Source organism: Phalaenopsis equestris, unplaced genomic scaffold, assembly GCF_001263595.1.
Source record: "Phalaenopsis equestris unplaced genomic scaffold, ASM126359v1 Scaffold234164, whole genome shotgun sequence".
NCBI lineage: Eukaryota > Viridiplantae > Streptophyta > Magnoliopsida > Asparagales > Orchidaceae > Phalaenopsis > Phalaenopsis equestris.
Window position 1 is genome coordinate 31500 of NW_018252086.1, and position 20907 is coordinate 52406.

A 20907-nucleotide genomic window follows, 5' to 3' on the forward strand; every position below is an offset into this window, starting at 1 on the left:
TATATATTTCAATACTAATATCAAAAACACTTACAATTATAATTATATATATTATATTTAAAGTTCATTAATTAAATTATAATAAAAGCTAATTTTATCTTACCAAAAGCTCGACAACGCTAATTCATGCAAACGCTTCTCCTTCCTTCTCTGCCTCTGCACGTGAGCCCCAGCTTTCTCACACACATGCACGCAGAGGTGCTCACCCATGCTTCTTCTGCCTCTTAGTTCATTTTATTTTGAGTGTGGCCCGACTTCAGCCCGCATGACGAGTCACTCTCCTCGCACGCCGATGCAACACTTTGCCAGCTTTGACAGTCCCAAGCAAACTCGCAGCAAGTGCCAACGTCAGCTTCTCCTTCCTTTAGCTAGGGCACGACACAACCTTCTCCTTCTCCTTCCTTCTTGTTTCGGCTAGGGCACGATGTTGCTTCCCACGCACGCAAGCAGTGGCTTACGTGCTTCTCTATCTTCTTTTTTTTTTCTCACACTTGATCTCTGTGCTCTCCCCGCTCTCCCGATTTCGCTAGTTCAAAAAGGGCAAAACAGCTATTAAGTTGTAACGGTAGAGATGCTCCTATTAAAATATTATTATTATCATTATTATTATTATTATTTAATTATAAAATATAGTTATTACAATCTCCCCTTTTTATAGAAATTTTATCCTCAAAATTCAAAAATTTAAATATAATAGCAAACATACCTTCATTGAAAGCTAGGGATATCTTTCTTGCATATCATAAGTTTTCTCCCAAGTAGAATCCCTCTGATTCATACTTCCATAACATCTTCACAAACGAAAACTCTCTATTATGAAGTTTCCTAACATCATAGTTCAATATCCTTTCAAGCTCTGCAATATAAGTTAAATCAGGCTATTTACCTCCTGAGTGTGTTATCACTCTACATAAATCATCTGCACTATATTTTCTAAGAAATATGAAAAATGTTATGCATCCTCTGTATATGAGCTGGTAAATCTAACATGCAAGTCACATTTCAATCATCTGCATAATGTCATATGGACCTACATGTTTGTGACTCAACAAATCCTCACACACCCTTCAAAGGAATGCCTTTAATAAAGACAATTTCTCCAACTTCAAACTCCACTGGCATATGCTTAACATCATAATATTTCATATTTATCATACATTGCTCTTAATCTGCCTCAATTCAACCTAATTTTCTCAGTAGCATATTAACTACGTCGGCTCTAATTATCTTTCTTTTACCTATTTCAGCTCAACATAAATGTGTCGTGCACTTTCCTCCAAACAAAGCTTTATATGAAGTCATTTCAAATATGTGATTCCTATTCTCCACCCAAGTTAAGCATACATAACCTTTTTAGATCCTCTAAAATCTGAATAGTCATTTCTAACTGACCATCCATCTGAGGATGGAACGTTGTACCAAAAGTCAAAATGACGCCCAAAGCTTCCTGAGTCTTTTTCCACAATCTGAAAATGAATCTGTCAACTTTGTCGGAGACAATAGACTTTGAAATCATACAATCTCATAAATTGATGCACATATAATTTATCTCATCTTTCAATTGGATCTGTCTGCCTAATGGGAAAAAAATGGAGAAACTTAGTCATTCTATCAACAATTACCCAAATAGCATCACGACTATGTTGCAGCCTGTGTAATCCAATCACAAAATTTATAACAATCTCCTCCATTTTTACTTTGGAATAAATAAAGGCTGTAACAGACCTTCAAGACACTGATGTTCTATCTAGACTAACTGACATGTAGAACACATAGCCACAAATTTTGCAACTCACCTCTTTAATCGTGGCCATAAAAATATTTCTTTAAGATCTTATTACATTTTATTACTCCTTGGGTGAATAATATAATCATATAAATAGCTTCCTCTAGAATTTTGTCTAAAATTATCAACATTTGAAACATAAACCTTGCCTTTTTATTTCAACAAGTCATCCTTATCTAACACATACTTCTCCAAACTGCTTGCCTTAACCTACTGTAGAATTTTTTGAGCATTGTTATCTCTGGCTAATGAATTCTAGATTATGCCTTTCAAGATGGACTTCACGGTTAAATTGTAATAATCAAGCAAATAAAATTAATGATAACAATAAATAAATAAATAAAATGATATCGATGACATTCAAATGAGACTCTCTTGCGGGAATCAAAATGACATATACTTTCCTTCATTACATTCTACCAAACACACAAAGGAAGCACAAGGATTGAGAGTGAGGGAGAAGAAAGGGAAAAATGGCGACGCATGTAGGAATAATCGTTGTTGGTTACGACACTATGCGAACCCTAGTTGAAGCCTCATACGGATTTAGGCAGTCTTTGGAGGTTGTTAGGTTTAGTCGAGCAGCTTGAATGGGGAGAAGGGGTGGACAAATCGTTGGTGAGGTTGATGATAGCAAAAGAGCAACCGACTGACTTATGCGAATGTGCCTTCATCCGATAAAGCAGATTAAGCAAACCGACTTAAATTGAACAGGTAAATTGTGGGATTAAGCCATCCTCAGCAAAAACTGTCTTTTCGGGTCACTACCTACTCAGCAAACCCATTCCTTCAGGTCACAAGCTCACCGGCATACCCAGCCCTTCGAGTCACTGCCTCCGCGGCATACCCATCTCTTGATTCACCGCCTCCCCGACATACACAGTCGTTCAAAACACTGCCTCCCCGACATACATAGTCATTCAGGTCACTGAATTTTCTGCATACCCATCTCCCAGGTCACTGCCTCTTTCGCATACCCATCATTTAGAGTCATTGCCTCCTCAGCACAGTCACCCATCTTGAGCTAATGTCTCCACGATATGCTCACACTTTTGAGCCAATGCCCATGATGTAGGCTTACACCCTTGATTCAATGCCTTTGCAGTACACTTATCACCACTTTGATGTATGTCTGCTTGCATTTAGCATTTGCATACGTGTTTGATAGCGAGCCGAGCTCGATAGGCAAGTGACCCGGTGTTAGTCATGATGCTTTAACGAGCGTTGCTTGCCGGGTGGATCCCGGAAAGCAATGTGAGTTATTGCATTGGGATTGACACCTATATGACTGTGCTAAGAATCCAATGGACCTAATTCCCGTCACCTTGCATGTTACGAGTCTATAATTAATGAACCTAATTTAAAACTTAAATATGATATATGTGTTTGTCTACTTATGATACCCTTCATAATTTTAAAATTATGTGAATAGCAAGCTAAGTCAAATGTAAGGCCATGTCTTTAAAAATTCATCCTCTGTGACATGCTTTTGATGTCATTGATCATTAGGACGGGGCCAGTGTGGCGACTTCGTCAAAGTCATACTTACCCAAAAACTTTACCATGAACATTTAGATGCTAGTTAGGACATTTTCTGTTAGATTGTGTTCTAGGCTAGGACTAGATTGTTGGGTAGTATTTTAGTACCTGACCATTGTTCAATGATGGCTTGGTTATTGTAGCCAGGTGCCTTTTTCATCTTGCACTTTTGGTGAGCTTGCATGCTTACCATGTTTGTGTTTACGCAATGGTATATTAGGTTAGTCTTTCTTGCAGGGAGTCTTGCGTAAAATACATACACACGTATAACAGAGAGAATCAATGTCATGATTATGTACTAACCCATTCTTGTAGTGCTGTTTAAGTTACATGCTATTCCGTGCTAACACTTTTCTACAGCTTGAATATTTTAACTTTCATATGTATTTGATAGAGTCAAGTCTGTATTGGAACTAAGGTACGAGCTCGAACTTCAAAGCGCACGACGCATCGAACCACATCATGATAGACCAGGAGCAGTAGGCTCGTGTCTCGTACCTTAAGTCCGAATGTATATTCTATTATAGAATGAGGACCAGATATGTTTATGCGGTGTCTGGTAGCTTTTCTTGCTTTTCTTGAGAAATGTTGCCTAAACAACGACACTAGCCTTTATATATATATTATTTGACATGCATTCACATTTCAATTGCATTTTTGCATGCTTGAAATTGATTTCCTTTCTTGTCAGTGTTCCTTTTCTGATTATTTGTCTGGGAGTTTCACAAAAATTATAATCTAGGCTCTTCTAAAGACTTTAAAATTACAAATTTTCTACAAAAATATTAATAATAAAAGATTGAAACAATCCAAATTTTAAGATTAAAATTATCAGGATTTTAAAAATGGTCTTTACTTTTTTCCATGGCTCTCAGGCCAAATTTAAAACGATTTTGCATGAATGACTATACACCCCATCATACTTAATAGAGTCTCCACAATATCTAAGGACCACTATAGACAATTGCATCATTTGCATATACTTGTGGATGAGTTCTTGCACTCCTCCATATCGACTGGTCTGGACTATCATTTTACATTGGAGGTTATCTAGAACACATAGGTTGTTAAAAAACTCACCGACCCAGATGGAGTGTAATTCTTTTATTGGGAGTGTTTCCAAGTTTGTAGTTGAACCTCAATTTCTCTTCTTTTCTGGCGGCATTCTCACTACTTCGGCGGGTATAAGTCTCACCTCTTGGAACACCACCTAAAAGTCATAGCATAAAGTTTTGTTCTTTTGACCTTAAGACTACCGAAGTCTCCGCAGATAATGCAATTCACAGATTGCTGACCGGGGATCTCTGACGTGTTTGATTGACTATCTTTACGACCAAATAGACTTAGGGTACTAGTAGCTTTGAATGACGGATTAATGGTACCTTAACCCGACTACCTCCACCTATTTAGGGATCACTCCTCCATTCCTTTGACTACTCCCGTTGAGCTATGTTGCTCTTGCTTTCATCGATGTCATTTGGCAGGTCTCATTTAGCAGATAGGTCGCTGCCTGTTTGGGATACAACAATTTGCCCTCTAACCTTCTAGCCTAGTATGACTTTGAAGTGGTGAGATGTTTCCTACTAGATGACCTGGTTGTTTCACGAGCCTCAATTATATAGACCCTCTAAACATTTAGGACGGTGAGAGACTTACTTTCTTCCCTGTGGCTTAGCAAGAGCTTAGAAGGCGTCGAGATTTTTCCTATAAAATAAACCATCCTTTGATAGCCATGTGTCATTTATCACTCACTTGTACAGGGTATATCATTGATCTTAAAATGTTAAAAGTAATAGTTTGATCATTGTTAATACCTTTGATAGCCATGTGTCATTTATCACTCACTTGTTAGTAGAACTCCTTAGATCAAAAGTATTCTTAGGCAACCGCTAAAATATAATTAACCAAGTGATATTTGCCTCCTTGGGAGTACTCTAGACCCCGGAATAGGTAAACATAGTTGAATCTCTAGTTCTTGTTAACTTTCGTAAGTATTCTTCCACGGATATCTGATACAAGTTTCAATCCGATCTTGTTTGGATGCACATGCTTGACCTATCCTCACGAGGTTTGTCACATGGAAATTTCCACATTCTTTCTCTTGTTAGTCTACCTTTGGCGTATGTCCAGCTTTTTTGGTTCCTCTCTTCTCGTGATAATTCATATTATTCAGAAGAGTGACTTAGTCGGAAAAATGAAGTATACAACTATAGATAGACTGATGACTTCTTCAAAAATAAAAAGAGTAAAAGAACCAAAACAAATTGACGACTTCGATGAGGATGAGGCTCTCTCTTCACCACAAGAGTTTTGCTTACTTATTGCAAATTCCAGTGTATTCACAAGATTAAAAACTCTAGTGAGGAAGATTCTCTCTCTTTCCATGTATGGAGTTGTGTTTGCCTATTCTGTGGGTCCTATTGAATTCGCAGACTTGCGAAGCTGTTGGGAGTAGTATGTTCTCTCCCTTTTAGGGGTTCTTACATTTTTTTACTTAGCTACCTTTCTATCATAGTGTCACTCGTAGTTCTTATAGATTTTGGACTTCAGATCCAGACATTAGTTGCTATGGTTAGCAATTTGATGTTAATTTATCATTTTCGTTACTCTTGGCAATTTGGTCGTTGCATTGTCGCGTGCATTGATGTCATTGTACTTTTTGTTATTGTTTTCTAGATCAAACATGACGAGCGAGAAGGTAGTTACGATTGCCACTATCAGAGGGAGCTCCGTTTCTTTCTCTTTGAGCATTTTTTGTGCTCTCGATGGTGTCATGACATTCGGTTCCTTCGAGCACCCTGTACAGATTACCATCAGTAATCCCACCCTCGCTAAGGCGTCTACTCTGTGGCCTCCCCCACAAAAGGAGAGTCATGCATTTTGAGCTACTTCTGCTGTGGAGGCTCACGTCGAGCCCGCCTCATCTGCGAAGAAGAGACCATCGCCCGACAAAGTGCGCCACAACACTTGTTTGTCTTTTCCATACTGTCAAACTGTTCCTCTGTATTCTATCGGATTTCCCTGCCTATGGCAGATGAGTCTTCTGATGACACTACTGCCATTACTTCTGTCTTTATTGTTGATTCGACGCCTCTGAGGCTACTCTTTCTCCAAGACTGGGCCGGAGGGCCCGAAAGACTAAGAATAGGTTGCTGCAGACCCAGCAACAGGTTCTTACTCTTGATTCAGTTCAAGCTCAAGTGGAGTCTTCAATTTCCTTGGCTAAGAATTGATTTGATATTCTTTCTGGCTGTGTGGACCACATCCCCGCAAGGATAGCTTGGAAGCGTCTCCCTCCACATGACACAGGCAGCTTCAAGCCCGCTGTTCTGGTTGACCGTTTTGCAAAGAGTCTTCTCACAAAGAAGATTGTCGAGTCAGTTTCTTCCCTACGGAGAAATGGTCCAGTTTCTCTAGAGAAGCTCCTGGTCCAGATCTCGGAGACATCCGAGCAGGTAACGTTGCAGCTCCTATACGTTCCTCACCAACAACGTTCCGTCGGTCCGTTGCTAGACAATGGTACTTACCGTCCATCGTGCAGTCCGTCGAGGCTCCAGACATGGAGCTTGATGGGGATGTGTCAAAGCTAGGTTATGCTCCGTTCACTACAACTTCTATAGCAGATTTGGTTGCAACTCTTGTTGTAAAACTTTCATTTTAAATTTGTTTATTAAGGCATGTTTTGAGTAAATATTGTGCATATTGTTTTTGGTAGTGAGGAGAGATCCAAGGCGCTCCCTCGTCAATACTCCCCACCCGTGTATTTAAGAAAGGGTTATCGCCCGCCAAAAGGAAGTAGGTCCGAAAGGTTTCTGCTGTAGCGCCTCCTGCGGTTCCAGCTCCGATTTCAGAAGTTGTGGTTGTAGTCCTGTGGCAAGCTGACCTTTCAGTCGATCGTATCTTGGAGTTAACTCAGGTCAACCCTGAGGGTGAGCCCAAGCTCAATTCTGAAGAGGTCCTGTCCAGGGATCTTCCTAATATTCCCGATGAGCTTCTCGAAGAGGAAGACCTCCTCGGCCAAGAGTTACATGTTTTCGAGATGAAAACTCATCAGGTCAAGACCATGACCACTCATGGTCGACGGTCTACTTATCATTGCCCCACTCCTGGTCTAAATGAGAGTGATCATCACGTGCCCACATAGCTCAAAATGACCCCACGACCGATCAAGCAGACCCTTCCCAGGAGGAGGCTATCACCCTTCTATAGGGTCAAACAACTCTCCTTACACCCTACATCGCAACGTTACAGGATGATCGAGCAAGGTACGACGTTGCCTCACCTCAAACGCAAGTAATGACACGTTTGGTAACACCCATCATATCACTTGAACCTACGAGACATGTACGTGCCACTTTCTCTGATGCCACTCATAAGGAGCGAGTGCCTTCTAACTTACACTTACAGTCCTTAGTGGATGAAAATCAAGACAACCTTAGCAACTCGGCAAGGCGAGATTGTAATTCGAAGAGGTAGAACTTACCCTGAGACGTACGAGTACATGTTGTATTCTTTATGGTTTGTCCCTCTGCTTTTCAAACAATTTGAAAGAGTTGGAAATCCCCGTGAACACATTGCTCAGTTTTGTGCATTATGTTGCAATATCAGAAATAATGACGCTTTGCTCTTTCACCTCTTTGTTACTAGCCTGGCTGGATTTGGGTTCGAATTGTATGCCGACCTACCAAACAACACCTTCAGAACGTTCGTCGAGCTAGAAGATGTGTTTGTAAAATGCTTCACTGGTGCATATCATTGATTCACTTTACGTCTTGATGTTGGTCACCAAAATGCCAATGAGTCTTTGATAGATTTCGTTATTCCTTGGCACAACTTGACATAAATTGCGAGCCACTCCTACAGGAGCAGCATGTTGTCGCATTTCTTATGGGCAAAATCAATGGCCAAAACTCAATTTTTCCCATGATTACTTCTATCAAAACCTTCAAGATCATGATAGAAAAGGTAGCTAGCCTACAGAATACTGCAGGGTACCTGGCTCTCAAGTCAGACGATAAAATCAAACACAAAAAGGCTTTTCTGGTCGGCCCTTCAAAAAGAACGGAAGATAACTTTGTGTTAATGACAATTGATGGCAAGCTGAAATGGTCTATCTTGTCTGCCAAGCCAACTCACTCCTCTTCTCACAAGTGGAAAGGCGAAGCTTCTGATCAGAAGAAGCCTAGGGCGTATTCTTTTAGGAGAGATTGCCTTAGGAAGATCTTCAAGAATATTCTCAAGCAGGGAATGCAACTTCCTATTCCAAAGAAGCCTGACAAGGTAGAGAAGACGAAGGAGCCCAACTATTGCCAATATCATAGACATCCAGAGCACGTGCCTGAAGAATGCTATGTTATCAAGATTTAGCTTCAAGCCCACACTACAAAGCGGGGGAGATAGAGATTTTAGAGCAGTACCTAGAGAAGCCTACTGGATAAGGATCAGCCAGGGTTGTTGTCGTTGTTCCAGCCCACTATAGCTTTTACTTCTGATGTACTTTCTCCTAATGTACTTTCTTTTCTGCTGCAAATGTTAGCTATGATCAACATGCCAACAATCAAAGCCTTACAAGTATTCCAAACACCACCTTATCATTCCAAACACCACCTTATAACTCTCAGGCGAGCTAGAGAACACTAATATGTAGACTTGTTCTCCATTCCATGACAACCTTATAAACCCATCCAAATCTAATGAACTCTAGATCATAATTATACATCCCAAGCTCACTGTATAAAAGTAATATAGCCCTTTTATAAATCTTTAAACCACTTTCCTAAATATATTTTTCAAATAGCCCAAAGTAGTCTAATCTAGGATAATCTTAGTATTCCAACCACCATACCATAGCAAGCTCTTTAATATTCTATCAAAAATGCTAAATTTCAATATCATTTGATAATACTAAAGCTTCATGACATTTTCTAGTCTTTAAGCTCACTAATAAACCCATCAATCACCATCATGGAACCTTACAACATAGTCGAGTTTATATACCAGAAATCCATCCAAATACCCAATCCATTCATTAATAGCAAGAACTACATTAAGAGTACTAAATGAAATAGGGAGAAAAATGCTTAAGGAAAAGTTCAGGATAAAGGGAATTATTCTCAATCCTCAAGGCAAACAAAAAAACTTTAGAAGAGGAGCCATGGTCTAGCAGGACCCAAAGATCCTTTTAAGAATTTCTAAGTCTCAAAATAACTCCAACGTGCCCTAAATAAGCCTAATGAAGAAATTTAATGATGCTTGATGCCTAAGACAATGGTATCCAAATGTTGCAACAAACGTTACTAATACAAAGGAATTAAGCAACAAAATATTAACAAAATCATCAACAGACTTTTGACGGTCACACACAAAAAAATTGCAAGAAATTTATTTGAATCCCTTCCAAATATCTAAAATTTGTACTAATTTCCTAAATTTTAGGGGTTCAATGTGGAAGCCTCCTAGTAATTACAATGGGCCCTATTTTCTAAAACCTAGTAAACCACTTAATAAGATATCTACATAATTATAAGAAGCCATGCCAAATACAATTTTTCATAAGAATCATTTTCGAAGCATTACACGTAATACGATGTGCAATGATTTCTTTTTATTCAATGTGCAAAGTGTAAAGGAAAATTACACTTTTACCAACTAAAGCATTCATGAGTAGTAAATCATAAAAATGAATCTTATGTATATATAATAACTATTTAATTAACCATACATAGACCGCACAGGAAGAATTTTTTCAGCAAATATAATGATGTAATCAATATAAGAAAATTTTAGCTATATTAAAGCCAAAAAAATGAGTAAAAATAAGGTCATCATATACAATAAATTGATGTAAGAATATACTTCAAATCAAATTATTGTAAGGCAGTGGCAGTGTGAAAAAAGAGGGAATAGAAATACGAGACATTGAGAATCAATCTTGAAAAAAAAGCTTCCCAGTGAGAAACTACTATCATGAACAAAAAGAACTAGTAAAAACATAAAAGAACTAGCTAGGAAGTGAGAATTACCAAGTAGCAATTAGCTCCAACAAGGGAGAATGGAGAACAAATGAGAAATTAAAGACTTGATGACTACGAGAAACAACGAGAAAACAAAAATAGCTATGTTTAGCTTTGGTATATGCTGAGAATTTACTCTAAGAAGTAATCAAGTTCTTAACTCCAAGATGAGATGTGCAGAAGTAATACGACATGTGCGCATTACAAGCTTGTGCTTCATAAGTAATCGATGTACAAGATTGGTGCATCACTTCCCTAAAATCATAAAGCACGTTTTGAAGCCCACTTTAATAACTCTAGCCTTGATTAATTAGATTGAGAAGCATAATCATTTTTGCAGAAAACCTGGACACTATCAAAATGAGTGTCAGAAGCGCAAAGACTGGCTTGAAAAGAAAGACAAACCTTGTGTTTATGTATGTTTTGAATCAAATTTAGCTGAAGTTCCTTATAATAATTGGTGGATTGATTCTGGTTGTACCACTCATGTTTCTAATACGATGCAGAGATTCCTTACAACCCGAACCATAAACCCAAATGAAAAGTTTGTCGTCATGGGAAATCGAGTCAAAGTTTCAGTTGAAGCCATTTGAACCTATTGATTGATTTTAAATACTGGACATCATTTAAACCTTTTTCAAATACTTTATATCCCTTCTGTTCCCGTAATTTGATTTCATTGTCTAAACTTAATTATGTTGGATACTCTTTTAAATTTGAGAATGGATGTTTCAGTTTATTTAAACACAATCATCTCATTGGTTTTAGTATTCTTTGTGATGGTCTATATAAGCATAAACTTGAAAACCTCTTCGCTGATACTAATGATTTTGCATCATAAAGTTGGTACTAAGCATTATTTTATGAATTAAAATTCTGCTTACTTGTGCCATAAACGTTTGGGTCATATATCCAAAGAAAGAATTGAAAGATTGGTAAATAATGAAAAGAATTGAAAGATTTGTAAATAATGAAAAGAATTAAAAGATTGGTAAATATTGAAATCCTTAATTATTTGGATTTTACTAATCTTAGCATCTGCGTGGATTGTATTAAGGGAAATCACACAAAACATACACTTAAGAAAGCTGCAACAAGAAAAACACAACTCCTTGAAATTATACACACTGATGTTTGTGGACCTTTTGATGTTTTATATTTTGGTGGAGAAAAATATTCTATCACCTTTATTGATGATTTTTACATGTAAAATCTTAATCATTAGATGCCTTAAAAGTGCTTATAACAGAGGTTGAGAGATAATTAGGCAGAAAAGTAAAAAATTATCAGATCTGATAAATGTGGTAAATATTATGAAAGGTACAATGAATCTAGACAATGTCCAAATCTATTTGCTAAATTCCTTTAAACTAATAGCATTTGTGCTCAATACACTATGTCAGAAACACCACAACAAAATGATGTTGCAGAAAGGCAAAACCGTACTTGAATGAAAATGGTTAGGAGTATGACGAGTAATTCTTTTTTACCCTCATCATTGTGGATGCAAGCTTTAAAGACCACTGCATATTTATTAAACAGGATTCCTAGTAAGGCAGTTCCAAAGACTCCTTTTGAACTGTGGACATGAAGGAAACCTAGTTTAAGACACCAACGTGTTTGGGTTTGCCCAGCGGAAATAAGATTTTATAATCCACATGAAAAAGAAACTGGACTCAAGAACAACCAGTGGTTTCTTCATTGGTTATCTAAAAAAATCTAAATGGTATAAATTATATTGTTATAACCACAGTACAATAATTATTGAAGCTGGAAATGCTAAATTCATTGAAAATTATGAAATTAATGGGAGTTTGGAACCACGTAAAGTGAAGATCCAAGAAATTAGAATTCAAGTTTCTTTACCCAAAATTTCATCTCAAGTTGTTATTTCTACAGTTATTGAACATTTTGACAACTTACAAGTACAATAGATATATGATCAAATACCTTACAATGAAATTGTTAACTATAAACTTACATTAAATGAATCACATGAAGTAGTAGCAAGGTCTCAACATAAAGAACGGTCTGTTATTTCTGATGATTATGTGGTTTATCCACACGAGTCTGAATTTGACTTGAAAGTCAATAAAGATCCCATTTCGTTTTAACAAGCCATATAAAGTACAATTCTTCAAAATGGTTAGATGCAATGAATGATGCGTTGAAATTGATGGATCACAACAAAGTCTGGGATGTTGTTGAATTGTTTGAAGGTTGAAAAGAGTCATGTATAAATGAGTCTTTAAGCTAAATGTGACTTGAATGACAATATTAAATGATATAAAACTAGACTTTTTGTCAATGGTTTCACTCAGAAAGATGACATTGATTATAAAAAAAATATTTTCTCCAATTTCTAAGAAAGATTGATTTAAAATTATCATGACACTAGTAGCTCATTATGATTTGGAGTTATACCAAATTTATGTGAAAACTGTCTTTCTGAATGGAATTTAGATGAAGAGGTATATATGAGTCAACCTAAAAGATTTTCAGTTGAAGGAAAGGAATACATGGTGTGTAAACTTAAGAAATCAATGTACGGACTTAAACAAGTTTCTCGACGATGATATCTTAAGTTCAATTATATCTTCATGTCCTTTGGATTTAAATAAAACACTGTTGATCGATGTATATATCTGAAGGTCAGTGGGAGCAAGATCATATTTCTCATTTTGTATGTTGATGATATCTTGTTAGCTACAAATATTATTGACTTATTGTATGAAAGCAAGAATTTTCTCTCAGGGAACTTTGAAATGAAAGATATGAGTGAGACATCCCTTGTGTTTGAAATTGAAATCTTGCATGATAAATCACAATGATTGTTAGGGCTATCTTAGAAAACATATATTGATAGAGTTATTAAGAGATTCAATATGGAAGGGTGCTCTGCAAGTGTTGCACTAATTCAAAAAGGAGATAAATTCCGTATTATACAGTGTTCAAAGAATGATTTGGAACATAAACAAATGGAAGAAATTCTGTATGCATCTATTGTTGGAAGCTTAATATATGCTCAAATTTGTGTCAGACCAGACATTAACTTTGTTGTCTGGATGCTGGGCAAATATCAAAATAATCCAGGAATAGATCATTATAAATTCGTAAAGAAAGTTTTGAGGTACCTGCAAACAACAAAAGACCACATGCTCACTTATAAAAGATCTAATGATCTTAAAGTGATAGAAAATTCAGAATCAGATTTTGCTGGATGTGTTGATACCAAAAAATCAGTATGCATCTATTGTTGGAAGCTTAATATATGCTCAAATTTGTGTCAGACCAGACATTAACTTTGTTGTCTGGATGCTGGGCAAATATCAAAATAATCCAGGAATAGATCATTATAAATTCGTAAAGAAAGTTTTGAGGTACCTGCAAACAACAAAAGACCACATGCTCACTTATAAAAGATCTAATGATCTTAAAGTGATAGAAAATTCAGAATCAGATTTTGCTGGATGTGTTGATACCAAAAAATCAACATTTGACTATCTGTTCCTTTTGACTAAAGAAACAATCTTATGGAAAAGTGCAAAACAGACTATCACTGCCGCATCCAATATGAAAGCTGAATTTGTGGCAAGCTTCGAAGCTACAGTTCAGAACTTATGACTGCAAAATATTATTTCAGAACTTGAAATTGTTGACAGTATTGTCAAGTCACTGAAAAATTACTGTAATAACTCCGCAGCAGTCTTATTTTCTAAAAACAACAATTATTTCAAAGATGCTAAACAAATAGAGTTAAAATACCTTATTGTTAAGGAAAAAGTTCAGAAACATAGGATGTCAATTGAACATATTAGCACCAGTATTATAATTGCAGATCTAATGACGAAAGGATTGCTACTGAAGACATTTAACGAATATGTCATGAGAATGACATTACTTAAATCATTTATTAGTTTATGTTTAGTGCTCTTTATGTTTGACAGTTTGAGAGCATTTTATTATTATTTCTAATGTTTATATATCTTATTTTATCGATAGTGTACACTTTAAATTGTGTGTTAATTAATAAAATTTGTCTTTTAACAAATATTATGGGACCATGAGATTATTTCTCATTATATTAAGTATATGATTGATATTATGATATATGGAAGAGAATGTGTCGATAAATTGATACACAATCGTCTTGATTCATATTAGTTTCATACTTATTAATGATTTATGATTTGACCAATATAAAGAATAATTTTAAAATATATTTTCTGCAGTATGATACGCACTATTAAAAAAAATTCCGTGGACCAAGTGGGAGAATGTTAAATTTTTAATTGTGGCCCACGTTGCCCACAAACCCACTAACGTGGGTCATTTACTTTAATAATAAATGACAGTTAATTAATTATCTTAAAACCTTTTGATAAGTAACCCCTTAGGATGGGGGTTACTAATGTATGTTATTTATTTTAATTAATTTAAATCATTTTTGATATATAACTCTTTTATGAATGATGGTTACCAGTATGTGTTAGTTATTTTAATTAATTAATTAAATCATAAATTATTTTTTATATGTAACATCTTTATGGATAATTGTTATTAGTGTGTGTTATTTATTTTAATTAATTAATTAAATTATTTTAAATTCTTTTTGATTAATAACATCTTATGGATGGTGTTTACTAGTATGTGTCATTTATTTTAATAATAAATGTTAATTAATCAATTATATTATCATAAATCTTATTGGTCAGTAACTCCATGATGGATGGTGAATAAATAATGCATAATTTGAAGAAGAATCGTCTCTCTTCTTAACAGACACCGTATCGTTCTCTCAATTAGAAAGTACAGAAAGTTTAAGAGGATTTGAGAGAGAAACTCCATCTCCTCAGATATAATTCTACAATCATAAATACAAGTATGCTTCTCTTATTTATGGGTATGTAAAAATCATGAATTCAAATATTTTGGTCATTATATGCACGAAGTGTTTGGGTCATAAAATTGGATCACAAATGAAAGTTCTAATAATTTTTTCTTTTCTTCTTTTAAATAAAAAATTAAACTGAAAAAAATATTTTAAGCATAAATTAAAACCCTTCACTTGCTGTCAAGAAAAATTGTCATGGCTACAGAACGAAGCCAAATACAACATCTTCGTCCAGTTCATAAAAAAAAAAATCATTTGAGGCAGAGACTTGAGAAAAATGAAGAGTAGAGAGAGAAGAGATGTATCCGCTAAAAAAGTATATATATTAAAAGAAAAAATACAGAACGAGGAGTGGTAAAATCTAGAAATAGAGAGTTCAGGAAAAGGATGCCGGTTTCTTACAACGAGCTCGACCACATCTAGCGGGGTTCGATTGGCCTTAAGGGCTGCAACGCCATGGCTCAGACATCGGCGAAGTGTCTCCTCTCGCGGCAGCCTTCGCTCTGGCGGGAGCGATAAGGGGATGTCTCCCGCGCCGCCGTGTAGAGCGATCGCCCAGCCCATTCCCTCTCTCTCTCTCTTTCACCGACAAGCCACTCGCTTCAGTTGTTCCTCTGTTGGAAAATGTATGGCAACAATCCAAACCCAACTTTGCGTCAGCATGCCACAGACGCATTATTCGTTTGATGGGACTTGAACCCGTGAAAGAAGATGTGTTCACACGGTTGGATGGGATGTAAACCATGCTCATTTATATTAAATTTATTTATTCAGTTTTATTTGAATAATTGTGTAAACCAATTTTTAAAAATAATGTTTAAATAAATATATTTGAGCAAAAAATTTGATTTATCCAGGTTTATCTAAAAAAAAATAAATTCATGCTTATTCATTCATATTAACGAATATATTTATTTATTGACTTAAAAAATAGTTTGCTGAGAGCTAAATAAAATATTCATTTTAAAATAATTTAATCATTTATGGATAATTTATTCTATGTTCTCTCACATATTTAGGAAAAAGGAAGATTTACATACATGCATTGCAATCCATTTGTATTCATGTATCTAACACAAACTTTAATTTTGTGCATTCATGCCGCCTTATTTATGATGAGAAAAATTGTAATTCACTTTTCAAAAAAATGATAGTGGTATTTTTGAGTATTTAATATGTAAATACGTAAGATTTTTGTGGTTTGTATTTAAAAGCCCCTACAAAAGCATTAGCACTTGATATGTCCTAAAATTATTTTTAAATATTTAAACTTTACAAAGAAACGTAATTAATAGGTATTAAATTATGCTAATTTTAATTAGATCTTAAATTTTTTTCCCCAAAAATTCTTTCTGTCTTTGAACAAGCATATATGTTTAATTTATTTGTTAAACTATATAATTAATTTGGTTTGATGAAAGCATAATTATGATTTTAACTCATTAACAAAACTAATTATAAGGTTGAATAAGATTTAAAATTTGAGTCATATTAAAACTCAACTAAAAAAAAACATAAAGAATGAATTTGATCAAGATGGCACTCAAAGTGATTTAATTCATTTACAACCTTAAAACTTGACGAAAGCTTTAAAAAAGTTATTATATTATAATTAAAATAACAAAAATATTATCATGTTCAATTTGTAGCCTAAAACATATTGATGTATTAACATTAAGACACACACACAGAGAATAGCGTGAGAGATGTAGAATGAAAAAAAAATGCATAGTTTTGGCTAGTTAATTTTGAACAAAAAATTTAACAATGCTTGGTAACTATAATGCACACTTTAGAAATGCAGGAGTAATGTATTTGGATGCAAATAAAATAAATTATATGTTATGTTTTAATTCCAATTCCTCGGACGTGGTGTGTTTAATCTTCACAATAGAGAAACAATGATTATATTTTGCACCTTGTCGGCACAATTTTTAGGGGGGGTCATGTGGAAGCTGTCGGTCGCCGGAATGGAAATCTCGTCGCTCACTTCGGAGGGACATTTAATTTACATATATATATTTTTAGTTTTAAAAAAATATGAAATCTAATCGATCTCATATTTTTCATAGTTTAAATGACAAAACACCATACCTTAAGCTATGTGTCCCTCTCAAAAGATGGACACATGACTTGAGGTGGGGCTCAATCAAATAAACTATGAAATATATGACATCTGTTTGGCCTGCAAAATCATTTTATTATAAGCCGACAAGTTCCCCTATTTAATATGAAAAATTAAATAGAGTTTATATTAAGCTGGGTTCTTGAAAGTTTCCTATAAGGGCAAACCCCTATAGTTAATTACATCTTAGATAACCAGAGTCACCTAAGAAAACTCTCGATAAAAATCTGGGGATATTATATTGAAGAAGTTCAAAGAAATAGGACTTTTCAACGAGATCGGACAGAGAGGTGTGAAATGGAAATGACTCGAATTTGGAACATATTATGGAATCCAAAGAAAGAGAGACTAGGGGATGTCACAGATTTTGAGGAGAACCTCGGTGACTTCCCAAGCTATCTAATTGTTTGGTTTCAATTTAGAGGAGAAATATTTGAATGTTTCATCCTGCCAATTTTACTAATTAGGGCTTACATTCGTATGAAACGATCACACAAATAGCCTGGAAGATGTGAGGATTTAGGTCATGACGAACGAGAACCTCAAAATCCTAAAACAGGTTAGGGCTTATATTATATAGCAGAGTCATACAAAAACCTAAAAGAAAGTTAAGGATTTATGTTGCACTGGGCAGACAACCTCGAAGTCCTATGGCTTGTTGTTTAATTCTACATAATGATTTAGCTAGTGTAGACATGTTTTGCTGTTGAAGATGGTCATGCTGCCCACAATGCTAGCTCTAAGCTTCTCGTCGTAGCGAGTTTAAGTTTTTTAATGTGTCAAGTCAAGATATTAAATCACGTGTTTCCTAAGGTTATGTTTATTTAAATATTATGGGGAATATTAAAGTTGATTAGAGCGACACCAGTTAAAATCCTACGGTTCCCTCATTTCGACACCACTATTTTACTTCGAATTCACTTAGTCCAAATTAATTTACTAAACTCTACTATTTCGACACCACTATTTTACTTCGGATTCACTTAGTCCAAATTAATTTACTAAACTCTACTTAATAAGTTTCATACTTTTCATTTAGACTGTGGGAAATTGAAACATCAAATTAATATACTGTTTTAAATACCTATTTTATGTTTATTTTTGGTGATATTTGATCCCTCTTGATAGTTCTATTATGCAAAGTACAACAATAATTCAGATTATATTTCACTTATATTTATGTACTTTACAATAAACCAAAAACTTGATCCTGAAAAAAAAATAAGAATTTAACTTTAATTTATATATATTGGGATACTAGGCAAATATACGTATCATTATCAAGTAATACAATACTTTTTGATTAAGACTTGAATATCAAACCTACAAGGAATTTATACAATATGCATTTTTAGAAAACTTTCTATTTTTAAAAAGACAATTACTTAAACTGAATATATTTTAGAGTAATAAAAATTCAAATATTTTTGGTATTTTTGATATTTTGACAAAATAGTAACAGCTTAAAAAGATAACTAGAGTTTTGTAAAAAAAAAGAACTTAATAAGAAAAATATCTTTCTTTTTATCATGAATCAGTAATAAGTATAGAAATTATGTTGTGAAAGTATGCAAATTGTGTTGTGCCAAATAGGAGCAATAATATTATTTACTCCTACTAGAGTTGCTATAAAAAAATATTGGCTAATTTAAAGTTTGAATAGTTCTAAAGACCGGCTAGGTAGGGAAGATACTAGCTCTCACTCTAATGTTCCCTCAATTCCCTCCACTTGAGGGCTAACATCTTATATCAGAACTTAAAATAATAAACCAAGTTGGGGACCTTAACATGTCACTTTAAAGTCCTCTAACTCTACACCCTTCGATGAATATTTCCTTATTTATTTGCACTCAATCATATGAACTACATTCTCATTCATACAACCTCATGTGATTCTTTCTAATTGTTGACCTCATGTGATTCTTTCCAATTATTGAAACCAACTCGGTTCTTTCATGTTCTTACAACAAATTTTAACATCTAGATTGACCAAATCAAGAAGTAAATGAAGTGCATGGATTTAAATCATCACAACTTCTTCCACATTGAATTTCAATACTTTCCACAACTTTCATCCAAAACTTAATTACTTATCATTTTAAGAAGAAAGATAAAAAAAATACTTAGAATCCATGGAGAAAACAAAATTATACTCTATTTTAAAAGAAGAAATCATTCTCAAACCAACAACAAGTCTCAATTAAAACCAAAAGTAGTCTTAAAATAAAAAGATAAAAACTTATCTCAAGTCCTCCACCAAACTCTTAAAGTTCCTTTGATTCTCTTCTCTTTACAATTCAAAATGAACTAAAAAAAAGGATAAAATAAAAGTAAAAGTTGTGCTTAAAAATCTCTCCGAACTACTTCCCCAAATGAGAACTTTCAAAACTTTCCAATACTTTCAAGACCACTTTCACAGTTACAATCATCTTTCTTTTATAATTTTCCAAAAGGTGCCTTGGTTTCTCTTAAAAATATGTCTAGATTCAATGCATTTCCCCAAGAGATACATCCTTTTGTGATAATTTTCATCCATGTTGGTTATAACCACATATTAAGCCAATGGGTGCCTAAAAAACCTCTTTAAAATTCACAAAAATCGACTTTACTCATCTAGTAACTGCCATTGACACTTAAGCGCGGGACCTCTGACGCTTAGACGCAACCTTCTCTGTTTAACCAGCGCTTAAACACCGGATCTAGCGCATAGGCGCCAAATCTCATTTACATATTTTTTACCTTTTTGCTCCAAATTTGATCCTTTTTTCACTCGTTTTAGCATTTTTCACCCTTTTACCTATATCTGCAAGAAAAACACAAAAATATCTTCCATTAAAGCGCAATATCTCAAAAATATGTATTAAAATGTGTCTAAAAATACTATATATTTTAGGTGTATCAAAATCCCCCAACAAAAACTAAATATGTATGATATGTATATGTGTTTCTTTAGGAGTTACTAAAAATCATATTTAGAAATATAGCAGTCTAATTTAGAAAAAAATATTCAGTAAATGAGACCAACTTAAAGTTTAGAAATTCTTAAAGTTAAGAAAGATGAAAATATGAGTTTCTATCTAATTCAGAAATATAATGTAGATTTTCCAAAGTTAAAATTTAGTTCTTTTATTATATCCACTTAAAAACTTTCATTAAAAATAATTTTGCTTACTATATTATTTCTGTAAGCTTAAGAGTTTCTCAAGTCTTATACTTTAAAAAGATCAAATGTAGAACCAATTTTTGATTAGGCACTAACCTCAAGCTTCTCCTTCTAAAGATGCGTGGAATTTCTCTTCATAATCACTCTTGCTTCTATTATAACTATTAGTATGATCTGCAAAGCGCTTTAAATTTTGTACCTTATCAGCAGTAAAATTGATATTATCCATCATCTTATGCAACAACTCATACCGAGTTTTAGTAGACTCACCTCTAGATGTAGAAGCACGTGAAGTAGATGGTCTAGATGAAGAAGCAGCAGAGGTAGATGCAGTAGACATTTCCATTCCATAACTCCTGGAAAACTCCTGGAAAATCCTCCTCTCCA

At 34.6% G+C, this 20907-nt stretch overlaps 1 protein-coding gene across 1 annotated transcript in view; it reads right to left on the bottom strand.

Annotated features, from left to right (window-relative positions):
- The window catches only part of LOC110038854 (isoaspartyl peptidase/L-asparaginase), a 25289-nt gene extending 9359 nt beyond the window's left edge, over positions 1-15930 (bottom strand). The window contains exon 1 of the mRNA XM_020743772.1: positions 15635-15930. Within this exon, the coding sequence (XP_020599431.1) occupies positions 15635-15796 (162 nt within the window). The 5' untranslated portion in view covers positions 15797-15930. The remainder of the gene's footprint in view (positions 1-15634) is intronic.
- Between the last annotated feature and the right edge of the window lie 4977 nt (positions 15931-20907).